At 40.0% G+C, this 22,907-nt stretch overlaps 1 protein-coding gene across 1 annotated transcript; it reads right to left on the minus strand.

The window, feature by feature from the left end:
- Window positions 1–6,524: 6,524 nt before the first annotated feature.
- On the minus strand, window positions 6,525–14,328 carry CRTAM (cytotoxic and regulatory T cell molecule). The gene is made up of 5 exons (XM_061202560.1): window positions 14,193–14,328; window positions 12,139–12,222; window positions 10,133–10,279; window positions 8,484–8,570; window positions 6,525–6,655 (listed from the first exon to the last, which is right to left on the minus strand). The coding sequence occupies exons 1-5, from the start codon at window positions 14,326–14,328 to the stop codon at window positions 6,525–6,527; spliced, it is 585 nt and encodes a 194-aa protein (XP_061058543.1).
- Window positions 14,329–22,907: the final 8,579 nt, after the last annotated feature.

A 22,907-nucleotide genomic window follows, 5' to 3' on the forward strand; every position in this document is an offset into this window, starting at 1 on the left:
TTGTTTCAGGGGATTGCAAAAGACCTGGCAGAATTATTTTTTATGATAAATGTCACTACAAGGTGCTCTCACAAAGTTTAGTCTCTCTACCATTAGGCAAGATAGCTTTTTAAAAAATAAACTGTGAGGCATTTGGGGAGAATATAAGAAGTTGTTGTTGCCTTAGTTTTGGTTTGTTTCTGTCTGAAAATAAGATGTAGAGCAGAAAAGGTAGGGAAAAATTAGCATACTTGAACAGGTCTAGAGTAGTGATCTATGATGACAAATTTGCTCATGAATGCATTACAGGAAGGAAAAGCTCTTCTCTCTTAGAAGGTGTAACACTGTAAAAATAGAACTGCATTTCATCTAGATCAAAACCCCATTATAAATATAGCAAATTACCATGACTTCAGCCAGGGGAAGTAACAGGAGATTATGCTGTTAGGTTAAATTAGTGACCTCGTGAATGATCAGCAGTTCAAACCATCCTCTTCCTCTGTGGGGAGCCTCCCTACTTGATGTGTGCTTAGTCTGTTGGGTAGTATGATTTTTCTCTCTGTTCTTTTTACCTAATGAGAGATGCTTGGAGCCAGAGAATTTTGGTTTGGTTTTTCTTGAGTCATTTGAGAGGAAGTAAAATAAGCATCTTTCTGACTTCATCTCCAAAAAGTAAAACTAAGAAGGATCATTAAATAGAGATTTCTTGGTTATTCTTTAACTCCATCTTCCAATGAGCAGAAAGAAGTAAGCATGAAACGCTCTCTTAAGTTATATGTAAGGAATGAGACAAGATCCTGCTTTGGTCTCTTTAGGAGGCAGGAGCTCAAGGTTCTAATCCTGTCTCACTAATCAGTTGTGTGGACTTTGATAGCTGACAAAACCTCTCTGGGCCTCCGTTCCCTTTCTAAAATACAAAAGAATTGCTCAAAATCAGTGTTTCCCAAATTGTGTTTGTTAGAACAATAATATTCCATAAAACAACTGTTGTGTAGTTTAAAAGGTGCTCCATTTAGAAGCTGGAAATAATTTAAAACCCAGTTCACCCAGCTTACATAACAACATAGGAATCTTTACCTCACTTAACAAGGAGTTCTGAAATACTCAGCAGCTTAACAAAATCATCAAGGATTAGTTGTACTCTGTCTCTTTTCTATTGCATCCTCGCCACATTAGCTACGATTCCCTGATGGGGAGAAAATAGCTGTGGCAGTTCTAAGCATCACTTCTAGTTATGGCAACGTTATAGGGGAAGCAAGATGTTTTCATTCTGAGTGTCTCTTTTTATCATTAAGAGAAATCTTTCCCAGAAGCCCTGTAGGAACTTCCCCTCCTGTCTCAATGGCCAGCATTATTTTTTTAATTTATTTTTTTCAAGTATAGTTGATTTACAATGTTGTGTTAATTTCTGCTGTACAGCAAAGTGAATCAGTTATACATATGTATATATGCATTCTTTTTCTTATTCTTTTCCATTATGGTTTATCACAGGATATTGAGTATAGTTCCCCGTGCTATACAATAGGACCTTGTTATTTATACATTTTGTATATAATAGTTTGCATCTGCTAATCCCAAACTCCCAATCCATCCCTCCCCCACTCCCCTCCCCCTTGGTAACCACAAGTCTGTTCTCTATGTCTGTGAGTCTGTTTCTGTTTTGTAGATAAGTTCATTTGTATCATATTTTAGATTCCACATATAAGTGATATCATATGGTATTTGTCTTTCTCTTTCTGACTTGTTTCACTTAGTATGATAATCTCTAGATCCATCCATGTAGCTGCAAATGGCATTATTTCATTTTTTATGGCTGAATAGTATTCCATTGTATATATATACCACATCTTCTTTATCTCAATGGCCAGCGTTATGTTATGTGCCCGAGCTGAAACTGACCACTGGCAAGGGGAGTGGAACCATGGCTGATTCAAACCAATCATGATTCTTTATGGCTGGGGGGGAGGCCTGCCTCCCCTGAAGCACAGGACTACACAGTGGGGGGTGGATACTAGAACAAAATCACAGATCTACTAGAAAGGAGGAAGCCATTGGCCAATGGTCATTGGGTGGGCAACCATCACAAATTGCTTTGTGTGGTTAAGTGAGTTTGATCTTCGCTGGGTTAAACAAAGCCAAACAGATTCCTTTATAAGAAGACTTTTCAGAGCCTTTACTGTGCTAATGTGCATCATCTCTATGAGGGAGATACAATGTTCAACCTTTTCCAAACTTATCTGACCCCAGAAAACTTTTTTTTTTTCACGGAGAATCCATTAACATTTCTAGGTCACCAGTGTTCCTCAAAATTTTAGGAAATGCTTGAGATGAACTCAAAGATCCCTTCTAATGATCATATTCTATCGTTATCTATAAAACTAGATTCAGACTTGTTGAGATGCAAGAAATCTATACATATAGCTACTGTATTGGTTAGGGTTTCTGCAGGAAACAGGTGATACATTCACATTGGGCAATTTGAGGAGATTTAATAAGTGAACTCCTTCCAAAGCTTTGTGGGAACCACAGAAGACAGTGCAGGATCCCTCTAGGCTTGATGAAGTGAGGGAAGCAAGTAGATTCCCGAACTAGAGACAGAGAGAATTGCCTGATGGGAGATGTGACCTCCAGTCACTGACTGGGGGACCCAGTCAGTTCCTAGCAATCTTGCACACACATCATCTGCTCGCCTGCCGGGAATCCACATTCCCCAGCTGGAAGCCAGAGAGAGGGCAAGGCAGCCTGCTGATGTTTCTGAAGTGGCAATGTTCCAGCGCACCTGGCAGGTAGGAAAGGGGGGAGAGTGAGGAGGGGCAATTGAAAGATAATGAGCACAGCTACCCAACATCTCATTTTTCCCTAAATGTCCCCCTGGAGTCACCCTAGTATAACAGCTGGAGGGGCATAGCATTGAAGCCAGACAGACCCAGATCAGCATCTGGGCTCTCTCCTTACCTGGTTAAATGCTCTCGGTAGTCTCCTAAGCCATTTTGTAGAGTTTAGAGCAGCTCTTTTGTGTCAAATGTGCATTATAATACGTACCTTGCAAGAATGTTACGATGATTAAATTAGATTACCTACATAAAGTGGCTCATAATAGGTCCTTTCAAATGTCATTTTTCTTTTACCTGTCTTGCCTCTGCTATTGGCCAAATATACATTGAGAAACTACCATAGGCTGGGCACCATGAACGTTGACTATTTTTTGTCCACAGAATGCGTTTGGCCTGTGGATTGGGGTGTAGTTCTACATCAGGTAGGACTAGATGACTCATAAGATCCTTCTACCTCCAGGAAAATATAATATTTCTAGATATTATTTCTAATTCAGCTTTAATGATAATATTTCAACTTCAGCTATGTCTTGAAAAATTTTGATTTGTGCTACATCAGGGCACCCAAACCTGTTGGAATCACCTAGGGAGCTTTAAAAAAAAAATGCAGATACCAAAGCTCTGCCTTCAGGTCTGCTGAGACCAATCTTTCAGGACAAACCTGGGAATCCCTGTTTTTGAAATCCTCTCAGGTAAATCTGACAATCAGCTAAGTTTGCTTACCTCTGCTTTACATGGTATCAATACTATAATGTTGGCATATTCATTTGGCCTCTTGAGTAAAAGGCCCTGGAACAATGGAAACAGTCCCAGTGAACATCCTTGGGGAGGATTAACCTGCAAACATAGACTCAGAGAAGCACAATACAGCAGTGTGGTTTGATCAGCCACGACAAGCACCATCTCTGAAGAGAAAGTGTTTTTCCTTCTGGGTTGTTTTCAGTTTAATAGCTTGGTGAATGATTTGTCTGAGCTGCTACAAAACTATAAATGACATGCCTCATCTTGATGTCTTTGTACATTAAAACTCTCTTAGAAATCAGGACATCTGGCTCATTTCCCTTCTTCTAACTCCACCACTTCCCTTCTCTTCCAGAACAATCCAGTCCTGAAGTCATTAGGCGGGGTCTAGCAAAGTAGGCATCCACAGGGGGAGCTGGTGGAGAAGCTGTGGAAGCCCGGAGAGGGGTGTCTGAGCCCCAGGCCTGTGAGGTGGCAGTGCCCCTAGAAGGGCTGCCCAGCGTGAAGGGTCCGAGCCTGAGTGGGTGAGGAGGGTTACCATCCAGCACTAAATGTGTGGCCAGGGCTTCCAGACAGTGCGGGGGTCAGAGCCCATGCTTGGTGAGGAGGGCATCCACAAGGAGAGGTGGGGGGCACAGAGTGGGGAGTCAGAACTCGAGCATGAAGAGAAGGACATCCTCAAGGAGAACAGGATAGTAGCAGAGATGGGAGATGCTCACATACAGGGGATTGAGCAAATCAGTGAATATGTTAAGGATAATGAAAGCTGGATTTCTCAGAAAAGGTAGTTACAAGTACAGAAAGGGGGAAGACTAGAATAAACACATGGTTTTCAATAGATAAATTTAAATATATCCATACATGGACATATATATATACACTTGTATGTATGCATTCTCATATATTCCCTGTCTCTGTCTACTGAGAAAACTTGAAAACAATGATGCCCCCAAAGCAATGAGTACACCTATTCCCTGGATTTTGGCTTCTAAATACCATTTTCCACTAAAAGGAAGCAGGGATCCTTAGAGAAATGGCTGATTACAAGGCTGGGGCAGAAAAAGTTTTAGATGAGCCTGGAATATTTTGTACCAGAAAGCAAGCAAGTTCTCGAAGCTTGAGGACAAGAAGGACACAAAAGCCTGTTTCCACAGTTTGATCATGAAATTAGCAGCTGATTAATTTGACAGTAACAGAGTATAACCCAGTGACTAACATAGGATAGTAACAGATTGTAGCCTGTTTAATAACAGAGGAAACCATGAGTCCATACAGGTATCCATCAATAAGTGAGTAACTTGAAAGTTTGATGAGGAACAGGATATTTACATAGTTTTAAAGCATCTCCCCACAAAATATTAACTTAGAAAGGAGAAAAGAGTAAGTTTACAATGGAGGAGTTTGGCAGACACCACCTTCATCAAGTGATCAAGGTGGATATCATCAATAATGGGATCGATAAAATGCAATGTGACAAACAAAACATCCCTGACGTGATAGTCCTGTCAAAGTTGCATAACCTGAATCCAACCACGAGGAACCATCAGACAAAGCCAAACTGAGGGACGGTCTACAAGATAACTAGCCTGTAATCTTCAAAAATGTCCCGCTCGTGAAAGGGAAGGCACTGTGTGCCAAACTGAATGGGATGAAAATGAAACATGTGATTCTGAACTGGATCCCCTGGGAGGGTTGGGACAATCGGAGATGGATGAAGTCTGAGGTCTGCAGTACAAAAACGTCAATGTTAATTTCCTGATTTGGGGGGTTGCGCTGTGGTTATACAGGAGGGTGTCCTTGTTTGGAGGAAATACACACTAAAGCATTTGGGGGGTGACAGGACATCATGTCAACTTACAGTGGTTTAGAGGGAAAAGTGTTTCGTTCTATCCTTATGCCTTTCAGTAATTTTGTGATTGTTAAAAATATGGTATCATGAGAAAAAAATCAGCCTGGCTGGATCTGGCCCCTGTAACAAATTACAAACTCATAATTTTTATGCATGTGGTAGAGCAGTGGTGGGGGGGGCAGGTGGTATTATTTTGGAATTAGTTTATTCAGGTCCAAAGAATGAGAAATGTCATAAATGTTAGGGGGGAAAAAAGGACATGTCACATGTCACTTTCACACGTGAAAGTGAAGGGAGGAAGTACGACTTGGAACAACCACTAGAAACACAAATACATATTCTGCTCTTTATTAAATAATTTTTAAAAAGCATCTATTAGGTCAGTAATTGGGAAATTAAGCTCATTATTTTCTTTCGTACATGTTTTTGTAATGAAGTGTCCTGGTAAAAACATTGTCTACCAGGTCAACTCTTGTGATTTAGCAAGACAATTAGAAGAAAATGGAAACTTTGGGTCTGCCTTGAACTAGCACTTGTGTCTTGGGGCATCAATCTTGGGACCTTCATGCTTATCTGACTCACTCATTGTTTTGCATGACTTCTCCCAGACAGGGAATGGGCTGGTTACAGCTTCTTAAGGTGCATCTTGAAAGTAAGCTCCTAGGATTAGAGACCTTCTTTGGGTCCTTTTCATCCCGAAGTTCTTTATTTGGAAACCAGAAAGAAAGACCAAAAAAATTTTTTTTTAAAGTAGTTCCACTAGAGCCCAGCATCTAATATCTCCTGTTCCCTTTACAGTAAGATGTTAGCTGGTCACATTGACCCTGATCCCAAAGTTTAGTAGAATTCTCCTGCTCTGAAGTAGTGTCAGGCATCATAGGTTCTTTCTCTTCTTTTTTTTTTTTTTTTAACTACAAAGCTTTATGTCCGTGGGTTAGTCCTCATTTGTTGCTCTGAGTCCGGGGCAGATTACACTTGGAGGACACCATCTTGCATTGCACGCAAAGTACTTTTTTTTTTTTTCATGTGATGGTAATGACATGATGGCTCCTTCCCACAGGCTGCTCCACTAAGGTGATGATGAGGCTGCCCTGAAATCCTGTTTTCTGTTGCAAGGAGCGCTACACGATGCTCTCTGGTATATGAGTGAGCTCTCCTTTTAATTTTGAAGGTTGTGCCTTTTCCTTCGTCTTTGTTTTTGCCTCTGAGTACAACTGTGTGATGTAGTTCATGCAGCTCTTAGAGCGGGAAGCTGAAAGAAAAACGTGGCGAACACGAACATTTAGTTTGAACAACATTGCACCCATTTATTTGAAACACGTGGATTGCACGCGGTATTTGTAGGTCCGAATGTTAATGTGTTAAAAAAATCGAACCTGAAATTCACTGATGTGTATACACGGTCTTGAACGCCCTGTTATAGTCTAATTTTTAAAATATCTTCTTATGTAAACTATATGCTCATAAACCTGAAATAAAATATATAGACATCTCTGCTATCAAATAATGTATGTATTGCTGGACAAAAAAATACATTGCCTTTAGCATAATTTCATACTGAAAGTAAGAGGGCTTATGGGAAAAAGAGGATTGGGGCGACCCACTGAAAGCCCATGCAACTCTGTACACGGAGTCTGGAAACAGCTCCAGAAGGTAGCTTTTAAGTGAGCAAAAACAATAGAGTTGAAATGCTGGATTTGAGGGTGCTGAGGGAAGGAGGGTGGAAGTGGGGGTCAGAGCCCAGGAGAAAGTGCAACTTCCCACAGCTGTGGCAACCCACCCCCCCAGGGAGTCGGGGGTGGGGCAGACCTTTCTGGGGAGGCAGTCCTGAGTGAAGATGCTCCTTTTGTTTTTTTAATTGTTTTTTTAATTTTATTGAAGTATAGTTAATTTACAATGTTGCGTTCATTTCTTCTGTATAGATAGCATTTTAAACTTTCTTAAAGGTGAATTTCAAGGGCTTCTGCTTGTTCAGCAGCTGAGCTGAGGGCTTTTCTTTTCCTGCTAAAGGTTATAATTCTGCTCCCACTGTTCTGTTCCCCTTGCCTGGGAGCATTGGCGTAGGAAACAACCCCCATTACACGTTATACTGACGTCATTCTCCCCCAGCCAGTCGTGGGAGGAGATGGATGTTATAGAAACACGCGTGGTACTACAACAGCCTGCATGCAGCTGACACACATTTTCCCCTCCCACACCCAGGTCTCGCACAGACCTCTCACTTGTGCCCCTCTTCCTGCTACTACAGCTAGTCTTTCTTTCCGTTTCACACCCTGCTAGGTCAAAACCAAAAACAAAGCCAGAGGTGTTGTAAAAGAAATGCTTCTTACAAAGCCTCAATAAAACCAGTAGGAACTAGTGGCAAAGCTCACTGCATTTTCTTGCAACTTTTGGCGGGTAGAATAAGTTAATTTGCATGGAGGAAACAATGGTTGGAAGGTGTAAGATTCTTGCTTTGCTATATTCCTAGCTTCTTTCTACTGGATCTTTGTCAAGAGTACACACACACACACACACACACACACACACACACAGAGTCTCCTTTTAGACTCTTCTTTTCATATTTTGCTTGAAGAATTGCAATGAAGTCATCCAAAAGACCTGAAACATTTCTGCTTGAATTAGTTAAGCTTTATATTCATTTATTCAATACAAATTTATCCAGCACTCCATCTGTGCCAAGCCCCAGGCTAGGATCTGGGGGTACACATAGAGTAGATCCAGTTGGTCACCACCTGGAGGTGTACTGTGGTAGCTAAATTAACACACCAAACATGACAGTCTGGCGTGGGAAGAGCTTCACTGTAAAGGTGTATATAGGATACTGTGGCACACAGGAGGGTTCTACCTGTGTGTGACAGCGAGGACTCAGGGATGGCTTCCCAAAGGGGCATACCTCCAGCTACCTGAACTTAACTGCTACTTTTTGTTTTTTAAGATGTATTTCCTCAAGTTCTACAAGATGATTTATGTGATTTGCTTTTTCTTGTGCTAAAAATCAAACTTTGATTTTTATTCTCCTCATTAAAGGCAACAAGTTAACCTCATTTTTCAAATCTCAGGTCACATAGTTGACTTACTTTGGCTGTTTTTCTCTTGGGATGATGTTTCTTCATTATTTGACCTCGATCTGTAACTTTCTAGAGTGTGCTCTGAAATTTCATTTTCTGCAGGAAGAGAAAAGTGTTATTGATTTCTGGTGCACAGAGCATCATCTATATTCAGAAATGTACGTTTTGAGTAAGAGCATACCTGTTTTTATACCATAGTGGGCTTATCACTCCCTCCCCCATACCTCATGTCCTCATTCGTTCAACAAATCGTTTTTTATTCTCTACTATGATTCCTGCAGGCACTGTGCCAGGCAGTATAAGAGCTGCGGAAGTCAAATGACCGCAGGTTAGAATCAAGTACTGTCTTTTGGGAAGAAACAATTCCAGTAGCCCTTAAAGAGGTATGGGGGTGAAGTATCAACAGGAGATTTTGAAACAATAGTATGGCATTTGCCTATCGTGCAGATACAGCTGGAAAGCCAGACCCTGTGCTTAGGTATATTTATGATGAAAATGTTAGTGCATCTGAATATCTCGAGACATTGATATTAAACTAGGAGAAGTGGTACTTTTAAGAGGGTCATAGCCGTTCAAAGATGTAGTATTTTGCCATGGGACATCATGATTTCTCTGTTACTGGAGGTATTCAAGCCGTATGTGGCTAAATCAGCAGTGTCCAAGATCATCAGAATACAAGTCACACGTGTAATTTAAAATTTTCTAGTGGCCCTGCTCAAAAAGTAAAAAGAAGCAGGTGAAATGAATATGTTTTATTTAACTAGTAGATTCAATATAGTATTATTAGACATATTCTTGTGTGTGTGTGTGTGTGTGTGTGTACTGAGTCTTCAAAGTTGGGTGTGTGTTTTATCCTTACAGCACCTCTCAAGAGTAACTAGCCACAGTTCATATGCTGACTAGCCATATTGTGGCTACTGTATTGAACAGCCCAGGTCTAAATAACCACTCAGAATTAAAGAGGGGATTTAATCCTGGCACACATTTAGGGAATGAGTACAGCAGATGGTTATTCTGGGTAACTTCTAAGGTCCCTTCTGTTTCTGATATGTGTTGAGTCTGTATTTTAGTAGACATCTTCCATGCTAGCTAAATAATTTTGTTTTTGTTTCCAATGAAATAAACTTTTAAATCAGAATGCTTAGGGAAAATTACTAACGTATGGTTGACGGAGGCTGAGTGCATTCCTACAGAGTAAGAATGGGACCCAACACAGTCTATTATATTCAACCTTTGATTGACCATTCCTAGAATAGGAGCTCCTTAAGAGCAGGGACTCGGTCTGTCTTGTTGGCAGATGTGTCCCCAGTGCCTGGAAGAGTGCCTGGTACACAGCAGGTGCTCAATGAATGCTTATTGAATGAATGAATGAATGAATATGCTATTTGGTATCTTTTTGTGAGTAGAAGCCTCTACAGTTTAATGTCAATTCCTGGAGCTACTCTAGTTTCTCTTGGTCGTGCACTCCTTAACTATAGTTCCTGGAGAATCACATCCTGTGTTTACTGCAAAACAAACAGTTGCTTATTTGAATGACAACACTCATCAAATAGATAGTACAGCATTGAATGGAAAAGCTTTAATTGACAGAATTTCCCTTTGGGCTGGCCAATTGTTTGAGCATCTTGTAGCCTCCGTCAGGTTCTCTGCCCACTCACCTTTTTTCCATATGACGTGTGCTTTCCGAAGTTTCATGATGAAGAGTTGGACGATGATGAAGAGAATGAAAATGAGGAAGGACACGAGGGTCAGCAGCAGGATGCCGCTCTTCTTCCTCGTCAGTCCCACAAACTGGCGATTCGCTTCTAGAAGGAAAATGAAAGGATTTTAGACAGTTCGAGGGTTTTTTTTTTTTTTTTTTTGGTCACTGAGGAATATACACAATATTTGCAAAATATCGTAGAGGCTAATACACAGCTGAGAGGAGGAGACGACAGAGAGCTTTACCCTGAAAGTAAAGAGATTCATTTCATTTATTCTCTGAAAACAAGCAAACAGGGATACAAACAGACAAAGCAATTGTGTGGGATGATTTGAAAAAGGTTTTTAAGTTACATAGATATCGAGCTAGTTATTTTTCATTTCTAGCGGAAACATGTGAGCATATTAAATTATAGTCAGGGGATTCAAATTAGATGTAAGGAATGAGTTTTTAGCAAAGTGTAGTTAAGTAGCAAGAGAGATTGTTAAGGAGTTTGTGAAACTATGCAAACAAAATGAAATTTCATTAATCTTGGCTAGGTTAAATGTGGTCCTCCGTGAAGGCATCTGGAGATAAACCAGATGAGCTCTTAAAGATCCTTCTAGAATTCTGATTCTACGGGCTCTAATTTTGCTAAATGTCATTCACGGTCCCTGTCATCTCAACCAACAAGCCATTGAGGAGTGTCAGCTACGCGTAGAACATTGTGCTTAGAGCTGCGTAAGGCACAATCCCTATGTTTTTGGGAGAGTTGTCTATATATGCAAACAAACAAGTTAATAGAAACAAACAGAATTAAGATATCTGTGCCAAATTCTAGACCCTAGTCTAGACCCTAGTTAATTCTATTATATTAACGTGTGTTAATATAATAATGTGTTCAGGGATTCTGAGGCAGGAGTGGTGCCTGAGTTGGTCAGGAAAGTGTTCAGTGAGGATATTGGCCTTGAAGGAGGGGTAAGGAGAGGAGTGAAGCAGACTTTTCCTTTCATCAGGGCAGTTAGGGTAAACAAGGGCAGGGCAATCAAAATGGGATGAAGTTTTCAGAGAAAAATGTGTATTCTGGTCAGGACCGTCTAGAGACAGGACTGCAGAGGTAGGTGGTAGAGAGCACCTTAGGGAGGGTTGACGGCTCACGTTCCGTGCTGTGGACCGTGAACCACAGCAGTTTTCTGAACATACGTGTGAAGAGTGCAAAGCCATGTTTTGATAGTAGGTGCTGAAAATGCACAGCAAGGGGAGAAACTAAAGTTACAATACTTCCAGCAGGACACGATGAGGGTCTACCTCGGGGAGGTGGCAGTGATAGTGGGCAAAATACCTAAAAGAGAAGACTCCAAAGTCCTTGGGAACCTATTGATTTTATGTGTGTGTGTGTGTGTGTCCACACACACACACACACACACACACACACACACACAAGAGGGAAGGATGTCACCAAGGTTTGGGGCCTATGTGATGCTTTGGACAAGCTGATTTTGTGGGAAAAAGTGCTGTTCAGTTTTTAGACATGTTGAGTTTGAGGAGATGACAGAAAATTCAGCCAGAGATACGTGGGAAATGGAATGAAACAGGGACTAATGCTCTGGAGAATGTTCTGGAAATGCAGGTATGGAAATCTTCTGCCTGGTGGCAACAGAAACAATCTTGGGAATGGGAAAACTCTTTAAGCATTAAGGCAATAACCAAGGATGGAGAAGTAAAATCAAATCTACATAGAAGAAGTCAGAGGAGGAAGGGACATAAGCTAACGGACATGAGAAGGAGTGGTTAGCAAAAGTAACAGGACCAGGCAGAGTATGTCAAGGAAGCCAGGGAGACAACTAAGTAAAGGGACAGGGAGTGACTGACCAATAGAAAGGTCAAAAATAATGAGGACTGAAAAAGGCTATTGGATGTATTGATTAAGAGGTTAAAATATCAAGTGTTTATGCTAAATAAATAAGTGGTGGGAACACTTACCAGTGGCCAAGTGAGAGACTTGAGTGGTTTGTTCTTCCTCTTCCTTGTCAATCTCTGATGTACTAGAATCTTCCATTACTGCAACTAAGGTGAAAGTAAGACATGATATATACCTATGGCTATGTATGTGCTGTGTAGTGTGTATATATGCACAGAGCCATCCCAAAGAAGCTTTGGAAACCAAATTAAGTGATCCTCATTAAAAAAACAACAATGAGGTCATTAGTTCATACTGACTTCTTCCAAAAATAGTTGCAAATGGTCAGGATCAGTTTGCCTTTTTTTAAGGTAAATGTTTATTGAACACTACTCTGTGCCAGGCCTTAAACTGACCATTTGGTATATATTCCTTCTCACTACAGCTCTGAGCAAACAGAGGTTTTGAGGAGTTAAGTAAATTGTCTAAAGTCCTACAGCAAATAAGTGGCAGAGCCAATATTGAGACTCAGAACCCCAAATTTCAACCAGTATTTTATACTTCCTTCCTGAATCAGGCCTATCAGTTGAGACAGTTTTAGGGTGCTTCAGGATAGCAACTGAACACTGAAGAATGGCATCCCAAGCCTGATGGATAGAAAACCCGCAGCCCGAAATGCACAAAGCAATGATTTTCATGTTGAAAATCAGCTCAGTTGTCATTCAAACCTATGCTTGCTTCCCCCTTAGAAGTGGGATGTACTATGATGATTTTTGCTAGGTAAAAGAAATTATAAAAATGAGATCTTTTTTTCCGATTTTGTTGTTTATCTTCCCTTTTCTTTTTTTTTTTCCTCTGCCGTCTCCTGGTTTTTAGCCCATTGCACAGCACCACGATGTGGACCCCAAGGGGAATGAAACCACCCCTTCTCTTGAAAATGGGTATTATTAACAGCAATAAAATTGTAGAAATTGAAAGCTGAAAGGAATTTTAGAAGCCATATTTCTTAAATCTTATATACGAAAAAGCAGAGGAGAAAATTGAGTTATTCAGTAGTGGTGTAAACCAATTTAAAGACAACTAGATTCTAAACATGTTTTAAAATATTGGATTATTAAAGCAAGTGAGGTGGCGGCTCTACTTCATAATCTTTTCCATTTCCCTCGCCCTGCAGAAAAAGTGTGTGTGTATGTGTGGTACATATGTACTTACCAGTGTTTAAAGGACCTAAACATTTACTTTTCAGAATTATTCACGATAAACATTTTAAAAATGTGATCTCATACTCAGAACTATGAACATGATAGTGATATGAAAGCACTTCTCCCACCACATGACATTTTTATAGAGACACTGTTTGAAACAGAAAGAGGACATGCAGGAATTTATGCCTTTCTGGATGAGGCTTGTCTTGCTCAAAGCACCGTGACAACGGCATGCATGCATTCATTCATTCATCCATTCGTTCATTCACACTGCATTTTGTGAGTATCTGCTATTGCCAGATACTATGCTAGGTAAAATACAAAGATAAGTTAAATATATGATCATTGCCCAGAGCTAACCATCTAGCGCCTTACTGTCTAAAAAAGCTGGTATTATAATCCAGTTTTTCTAAATTCTTCTCCCTTTATAGTTCAATCCTGTCATCAAAAACTATCTGAGTTCTTGACAACCAAGTAAGTGATGAGCCTTCCAGGGTGATTTTGTTATTCAATGACAACACCAAAACTCCAGATTCTGCTTTTTTGCTCTTCGTTGTTACCACGTCTTTATTTTGTGTTTGGTCTGTTCTAGATGGAAAAACAAGTCTCCTATAAATGAATTCAGCATTGCCTTTTACCACAGAGGAATTCAAATGTCACAATTGTGTGTGTGTGTGTGTGTGAGAGAGAGAGAGAGAGAGAGAGAGAGAGAGAGAGATCTTACAAGGTGTTAGTTACCCTGAAGCCCATCCCACTAACTGATAGGGTGCTTCTCCAGGTCACCATAAAGCTGGAGTCAGTTGCAAGGGGTCCTATATGGTCTTATTACAAATTAAAAGAAAAAAATGTTCTTAAAACTTAGAATTGGAAAAGTGACCTTCCCAAAGAGGCATGATTTTTTTTTTTAATTTTAATGTTTTTTCAATACTTACCAGTACTAGTGGACTGCTGAGGGTCTTGAGAGGATGGAGAGCTTGTCTCCAGGGCAGCTGAAGCTGTCTCTTGATCAGTAACTAGGAAAGGGGAAAAACAAAATTCTGCAACTACAGAGAGCAATTTTACCCACATTGTGCTCAGTACAATAGGTTGGAGAATGTATTTGGCTGCTATTTAGTAAGCACTGAGGTTCTGCAGCAACCTCAGAATTATGTGTTCTGCAGCTCTTGCTCTGGTGTTTGAATCTGTCCCGCTGATTGTCCATCTGCTAAGCTGCCTGGCTTAGAAGTGCAGCAGGCTGGACCTCCGTGGAGTGGTGCATTCGGCAGTGGTGGGCAAAGACTGTTCGCCGCCTTTATCTGTATCCGTCTACCTATCAATCCCTCTGTCTGTCTGTCTATCCAATCACACATCTACCTGCTTATTTATTAGGTGGCTTTGGAGTCAGACTGGGTTGAATTCCAGTGCTGCTCCTTGCCTGCTGCTGAGTGAGTTTGGACAAGATTCCTAATCTCTCAGATGCTCAGTTTTCTCTTACCTGTAAAATGGAGGTACTAACACATTTACCTCTTGGAGTTTTTTGGTGAGAATAAATGATTTCATTTGTATAACATGTTTAGCATAACACCTGGCTATTTATTAAGCACAATGCTTACTAAATGCTATTGTATGATATAAAACAATGTTTAGGAATGTTTCCAGAGGTTCAGCTTAGCATAGATTTGACCAGTCAATGAACAGGCCTGTAACTACGGAGCTTATAAAAATGGTGCCTATTAATTTACAAATATTGATACTGATATGTAATATCTTTATGGAATCTACAAGTGTTTCTCAGCCTTTTATTTAATCAAAGAATTTTCTGTGGTTTTGAAAATTATTTTCTTTATCAAACATTAAAATTTTTTGAAAACTATAAAAATGCCTGAATCACTTGCCAAGGGGTCTGAGAAAAGAACCACTTAGGAAACACTAGAGAAATAGTAATATAGATGATAAGTAAGCTCTGTGGCCACAGGGAAGCCAGAGAAAACTGAAGAAAGAGTAGAGCTGCTGGCAATGAAAAGAAGGAAAAGCTTGAAGGCAAGTCAAATAGAAGCGCTGGAAGCAAATTATAAGACGAGCATAATATGGCAACTACTGGGGACGCGTAGAATAAAATTTGTCAATCATGACTAAGATCTAGAATAATGTATACTACATGAATTCAGATAACCATATAGTTATGTACAAAACAGGTTATATATATTATATGCACTATATATACTATACACATTGTATATATTGTGTATATGCCATAGCATATATATACAATTGTGCATATACGTACAGTAGTCTGTGTATGTGTATGCATACACACATATATATATATGTGTATATATATATATATATATATATATACACATACACACACACTGGAGTTTGTATTTACTTTGATTTATCCTCTATTTAGCAAAACTGCTAAATAGATTCATTTAGACTGAATGTTGTTTTGATTAAGTGGATACTGGTACATGATGATTTATCTCCCTAGTTGGTTAGAATGTTATAGACCTCTGCTATCCAATATGGTAACCACTAGCTATACTGATTATTTAAATTTAAATTAATAACAAGTAATATTAAAAATTTACTTCCTTGGTTGCACTAGCCACATTTCAAGTTAGAGTTTTGGAAAACCTGTATCCACCACTGTGAACTTGACAGGTTCCAAATATATAGGCTTCTGATGAGATTAGTGATGATATTAATGAATGTGATTTTGTTACTGAAATGTGCCAACATTTGAAAGATTTGTATCAATCAATGAATCAATATTCTCTAAATGACCAAGGCATGATGTTACCAAATAGTGCCTGGATCATTTAAAGAGCAAATTTGTTCGATGGATTTTAATGTAACAGGAGTATGAAAAGTTCATTGACATGGTTCTAGAGTCCACAGAGCAGCTAACCTTTAAGAAACTACCTCTTGTCGAGTTTTAGTGTAGCGTTGAAGAAGAGTATCCACAATTATCTGAAAAGGCTATTCAAATACTCTTCCCTTTTCCAACTTTGTGTGAGGCTTAATATTTTTATATAGTTTAAGCAAAACAACATATTGCAAGAGCTTGAATGCAGAAGTTATGAGAACCTATTTCTATTAAACCAGATAGTAAAAAGATTTTTAAAATGTAAAACAATGCCATTTTTTGGCATTGCAAAATATAGTTTTTTTTCCATAAAAATATGCCATTTCTCTTTATTTGAAGTAGGTTTATTATTTTAAAAATAAATAAGTAAACATTGTTCCTACCATGCAGAGTGTGGAGATGAGAGGGTCAGAATCCTTATTGTAAATATGTTCCTGAGCATCCTCAGCTAGCAAACTTTTACTGATCGGATTTCTAGCATCTGTTGGTCAATGTAGGAGCTAGTCAAAGAGAAAAATTCATAGACAGTCGGAAGCACCAACAGGTGATCCTGGTGTTGTTCTGTGAACACTTACTGGGGATCTGGCAGTGGTGCTAAATAATCGACAATCAGATCATAAATAAAAGTCAAGTTTTAGCCTGTTATTATTATTAGAAACATTTTATGGCTATGATTTTTAGTCCTATAGAACTATGGCCATCACGGAGGAGAAACTGATTTCCCCTTCAGCGGTAATTTTTGTAGATGGCTTGAACAATTGCTGACAAGTAAAAATACATATTTTTGATATTGTTGGTTCTTTTATTTAAAATCCAAAAGTCTTTCAGAAGCATTTAGATAAATAAAGCCTCATTTTCTCTTTGGCGACCCTCCCACATTCCCCACGTGCTCCCTTCCACCGATGGGGGTGGAGGCTGGGGACCGGAATGAATGACAAAGAGGAAGGAGGGACTTCCCTGGCGGTCCAGTGGTTAAGACTTCGCCTTCCAATGCAGGGGGTGCAGGTTCAATCCCTGGTCCGGGAGCTAAGATCCCACATGCCTCACAGCCAAAAAACCAAAACATAAAACAGAAGCAATATTGTAACAAATTCAATAAAGACTAAAAATGGTCCACATAAAAAAAAAAAAAATCTTAAAAAAAAAAAAAAAGCAAAGAGGAAGGAATATTTGCGTCAGGTTGCAGTACAGCCTGGTCTGTGGGCCCTTGAGTCTTCTAAACCCAGCTTCCTCAAGACCTGCTTTTGGTTTGATGAGAAAGTGAACGGTGGCGAGCGTGGGGTAGTGAGCAGGAAACTGTTAGCCACAGCGCCAGCGCCCACAGGGCAGCATGACAGTTTTCCCACAGAGAGGTTCTCATTAACAAGTGCCTTTCCTCATTGGTTAGTTCATTTGATAAAGAGCTTTTTCAACAAATGCACTGTCACCCAACAGCTTTCTCCTTCACTAGTGTGAGTGAATTCTTATCCTCCAGGAATCTCTTTTCCCACTGAGAAGAACTTTTATAAAGTAATGAAGGTCGCACTCTTATTAATGATAGATGTGTGATTCATGCTTCTTTTCTTTTTTGAAAGATTTTTTTGATGTGGACCATTTTTAAAGTCTTTACTGAATTTGCTTCTGTTTTATGTTTTGGTTTTTTGGCCGCGAGGCATGTGGGATTTCAGCTCCCCGACCAGGAATCAAGCCCGTATCCCCTGCATTGGAAGGCGAAGTTTTAACCACGGGACCGCCAGGGAAGTTCCCATGCTGCTTCTTATAGGATACTTCTTGGCTCAAAAAGTTTTATACAGTTTTTAAATTACTTCTTAAACTTTTGGTGAAGGAATCAGAGAAGAGAGATTCTGAAAATGGAGGCAACTCCTCTTCACATTTAATGTTTGATGTTTTTTTTCTTTTAGTTTTCATTATTTTTATTTTTTGGTGTTCTGCTCAGAATATTAACATGGGTAAACTAAAATCTCCAAAACGGTTGTAACAAAATAAATCTAAAGCATAATCATGATTTAATGTGACTACATGAGTGTTATATTAACATAAAATGATATTGACAAGTTTAGATTTATTTCAGTTAATATTGTCTCCTTTTGGGTTAAGTACAGAGAGGTAGTATGCTTCACATGATCTCTCCAAACACATGACTGCAATAAAACTATTTAAGGTCAAGTTATGCCAGCTGTCATGATCAAAAAGCGACCATGACACTGTTTGCATATGGCACTCTGCTAGGCTTTGTGCACAACGGGGGTTCCTCTCAGTGTTGGAACAGTTGCAACCCTGTTGGCTAGCAGGAGACATTTCAGTCATTAAAGGAATTTGCTATTAAAGAAAGCCTTGTTGACCATGAGCTCACTCTGAAGGACTCTTCCTAATCCATTTCATTTTGTTTGATAGTGTAATATTAAGGTAAATTTAAAATAATTAAAGACAGTCATTGGTGGTTCTTACCCAAATCTTCAAACCGGAAAGGTGCTACCAGTTTTCTTCCTTGCAGGCCTTTGTGTCGGATAATGCAGCTCGCTGTTGATTTTTGGCCATATGTGTGAACTCTGAGTGTGCTGGTGCTATTACACTTCTTCCCATCAGTTTCATATTCATGGTGGGTTTCACCTATGGAGCAATTTAAAGAGGCGTGTGAGATTGTGGCTGTTTAATGCTGTTGGACGTGTTTGGGTCTCTGAGAGACCAATGGCCTTGACATCTTGGCAAACCTGTTAGACTTCTAACCTCACTCTAACTTCCCCCAGCTGCCTGGGACATGCTTGGCCCTAGTCCCAAAGAGAAGCAGATGAACAAGAGTGGATAAGTCTCTATAAACCCTGCACTACTGGAAAAAAAAAAAAAATCCAAAGCTTATCATGTTTACACAGGAAAGATAGCCTAATGTTGTGAAACACAAAGGCCCAAGACCTTACTCAAGTTGAATGAATAAGGCAAATTAAAGGAGAGGTCCAGAATTGGCACTGGACTGAATCTATGGTTACGTAAAATCAGATGGAATGTCTGTTGAAATGTAAACAAACTAGAAATAGTTCCCAAGCACCACAGTTGGTTTTCCTGCTTCAGTTAAAAGGCTCAAAGCTTAGATTCTTTGTTACCAAAATATTTTTGTCTGTCGTGGGCAGTATGACATAGTACTCCACAGTATAAGCAAGTTCATATATGTTCCGATTACACGTATTATGTTAAATGTATATTTTTAAAATAAATTTATTTATTTATTTTTGGCTGCGTTGGGTCTTCGTTGCTGTGCGCGGGCTTTCTCTAGTTGCGGCCAGCGGGGGCTACTCTTGGTTACGGTGCGTGGGCTTCTCATTGCGGTGGCTTCTCTTATGGCGGAGCACGGGCTCTAGGGCGTGCGGGCTTCAGTAGTTGTGGCACGTGGGCTCAGCAGTTGTGGCTCGCGGGCTCTAGAGCGCAGGCTCAGTAGTTGTGGTGCATGGGCTTAGTTGCTCCGCGGCACGTGGGACCTTCCCGGGCCAGGGCTCGAACCCATGTTCCCAGCATTGGCAGGTGGATATTCTTAACCACTGCGCCACCAGGGAAGTCCCTGTTAAACGTTTTTTTAATTTTACGCCTGCTTCAAAGTTTATGCTCAGAGGTAATAGCTATATTGTACCTTTTATTTTATGAAATGTTATGAAGCCATAATAAATATTCCATTTTAGTTTTCTACCTTGTTTTAAACAAAAACATGTAACCATGTTATTTGTGTAGAGGCGTTCAAGAGTAAGGCACGGTATTGATTGGTTAGTAAGGATAATTTGTCTTGAAACAACTGATGAAATACTGAATGGTGTTTTCTGGCCCCTTCTGCCACCAGAGGGTGCCAGAACATTGAAAAATTCCTTAGGCATATAAATAGGAAGGAAAACAAAGGAGGAAAGGGAACCATTTCTTCACGTACCTTGGAGCTCCATGTCATCCCCTAAGAGCCAGGTTATCCGTGGAGGGGGCCTACTTCTCATGGTGGAGCATTTCAGTGTGACATGTTCTTCGCCATTTTGCATTCTAACGGAAACTTCCAAGGTTGGCGTGACAGGAGTTGCTAGAAGAAAATTGATTTTTCTTTGCTTAATTAGCTGGTCTATATATATCAGCAAAGCACAGAGCCTAATAATCTGCAGGGATCATTGTAGGGGGTGGTCTAAATAATGGGCGTATTTTTTTACTTGACCTTTCTCAGAATATAGTTAAAGGGCTTTTAGGTACTTGTAAAGCTACTCTGGCTGTAATCAGAATGTCTGTCGCCCAGTGTGTCACTAGTCTCTAGAAATTCCCAGGCAGACTTTGTTAACAACAGTAATTATTAAATGTTATATATGAATGTATTTGGCTGGTAGAATACTAAGTGAGGAATAGAGGCTTGAATTCTAGTCCTGTCTCTGTCACCAACTATTGTAAGCACTTGGGTAAATCCCACAACTTCTTGGTATATCAGTTTCCTTGTCTGTGACATGAAGGAGCTGGTTTATGAGTTGGCTGTTTCAGGTCTAAACTTTCATGAGTCTAGGACTCACCTCAACGTAAGTTACCTCTGTCCCCTCCTAACATCAAAGATGCGTTTCTCTTATAAAGGGCCCACCGGCCCTTTTTCTTTCTACTCCTGTCTTGGAAATCCTTTTCAGTTAGGCTTACTTCTTCCTCTTCCCTATTCTACCTCACACTGTGGTCCAGAACTGCACTCTTTCATGTTTATTTACTCACCCATCTGCCATTGAGACATTATGAGGTCAGTTCCAAGTATGCACTAGATGCCTTAGATGCTGGCAATGCAAATAAGGAAAAGACAAGGCCCTCCAAGGAGCTATAGTCTGGTGATAGACTCAGCCCCTAAACTGTTAATTGAAAGACCAAGTGTTAAGTGCAATGATAGTGGTAGGCATGGGGTGTTATGAGAGCTCAGCAGGGCACACAGTCAGTCTGAGCCAGAGTGGTATTTGGGGTGGCCAGTAAGGTGGGGAGAAGGTGGTCCCTAAGCTGAGTCACATTGGTTCTCAAAACCCCTAGGGAGCCACTCCTTCCTAGAGACTTAGTCACCATGCCTTTACTTTATGGCAGGTACCACACTCTAATAATTCAAGAAGAGAAGTCTAAGAAATTCTTTGTCTGATATGTGGATTTATGTTATTTAGGGAGCAATAAAAAGCAATGTTTTTAATTGATCTGTTCTGCCACGAAAAGCAAAAAGGTAAAGATAGTAAGACTTACACTGAACACAGCTGACCATCTGCAGAACTGAGCAAGTTCCAACCGATCGATCGGGAGCTGTCCCTTCCTATCCGTGCCTCCCAACCCCACACCCACCCACCCGCAACAGAAGAGAGGAACTTGTTTTGTAGAGGATGTGAGCTGATTGTCCAGTGCAGTTACATCTGAATTCATGCCATCTTAGGATGTGCTGTCAGAAGTTTCTGCTTGATGTCCGTATGTGTTTTGCGCCTTCCTAAACTAGTGTGCAAACTCCTTGTGGGCAGAGATTGTGCCTAATTCATCTTTGATTCTCTGCAGCCTAGCACAGCGCCTGACACAGAGTCGCGGCTCATCCAGTACTAGTTTTCTTTCCTTTTAGTTCCCTGCAGAGAAAATTTAGTTGATGCCAAAGACAAATTTCACAAATTCACATTTTAGTCTGGGGCTTGCCGCTCAAAATGCTGTTTTCCTTTCAACAAAAGATGGCAAAGGTTCCCGGGAAATGCCTTGCTCTAAGCAACATGTTTTAACTAAAATATTAAGTTTTAAAATGATGTATCGCGTTCCTAAGTATATTGTTCCCAGGCTGGGTTTACTGGCATTCGGGCACCTACCTAACACGATCACTTTCACTTCCTTTGTTCTCACGGAGGTGCCGTAATGCAGACACTTGTACACGCCTTCGTCTTGCTGTGTTACATTCAGCACCCTGATGGCGAGCTGATTGGAGGAGTAATGAAGAAGCTGGTATTTGGAATTTTTTAAAGCTGTACAAGAGGGGAAAAGAGCTATTATGTGGAGAGATATCAGATGAATGCAGACTCTCAGTGGATTGATTATTCACAGAAATAGCTTTTGATTTTCACACTTTAAAGGAACAAATGTCCCATCTTCAACTGAGCTGCTTTCCAAATTCTGGTGTTACCAGCTGGAGGCCTTGAATAGTTCGAAGTTAGTTTAGGAAATGAAATATTTTGATTCTAGGATCTGTGAAATAAGCAATTAGCTTTATTTATGCTTGTAGGAAATTAAGAGCCCTATGCTGGCAAAGGGTTCAGGTTGCAGGAGGATGTTAAATCATTTTTTTTTTACATTATGGAAAATGCCCCATTAGGATTTATGTCTTTGAAATCTGATTCATTTGTGATTGTCTTGTCACAGTGTATGTGAAGAATGGAAAAAAATTCACTGATATTCATTGCTCCAGCTAGGTGCTTGTTTTTTTAATTTTTAAAAGTTCATTATTATTTGAAGTTTCCCAAAGATGACGACTTAGTCCTTCCAAATGTTTAAGGAATGGCCAAAAACAAACAAACAAACAAACCCCAACATAAAATCCCCCATAGCTCCAGAAAGTTCTAGCCAATAGCAAGTGTTCCTTTTGATTCTATCTTGACCTGGGACTTCCATCTCAGGTCAAAGGTCGCTTAGCAAATCAGAGGCTCCGTAAATGAGTGGTTTTATTTGATTCTTTTTTTCTAATGTTAAGATTTATAATGTGAACAAGCCTAAAATAGTTAAATTGTGAATGGCTGACCAAGGAAGGTTGTTTCTCATCTGGAATAATTGTTGTGTGTCCTGGGACACTGATGTTACCTGAGGTGGA

The sequence above is a fragment of the Eubalaena glacialis genome, chromosome 10 (genome assembly GCF_028564815.1).
Source record: "Eubalaena glacialis isolate mEubGla1 chromosome 10, mEubGla1.1.hap2.+ XY, whole genome shotgun sequence".
NCBI classification, from domain to species: Eukaryota; Metazoa; Chordata; class Mammalia; order Artiodactyla; family Balaenidae; genus Eubalaena; species Eubalaena glacialis.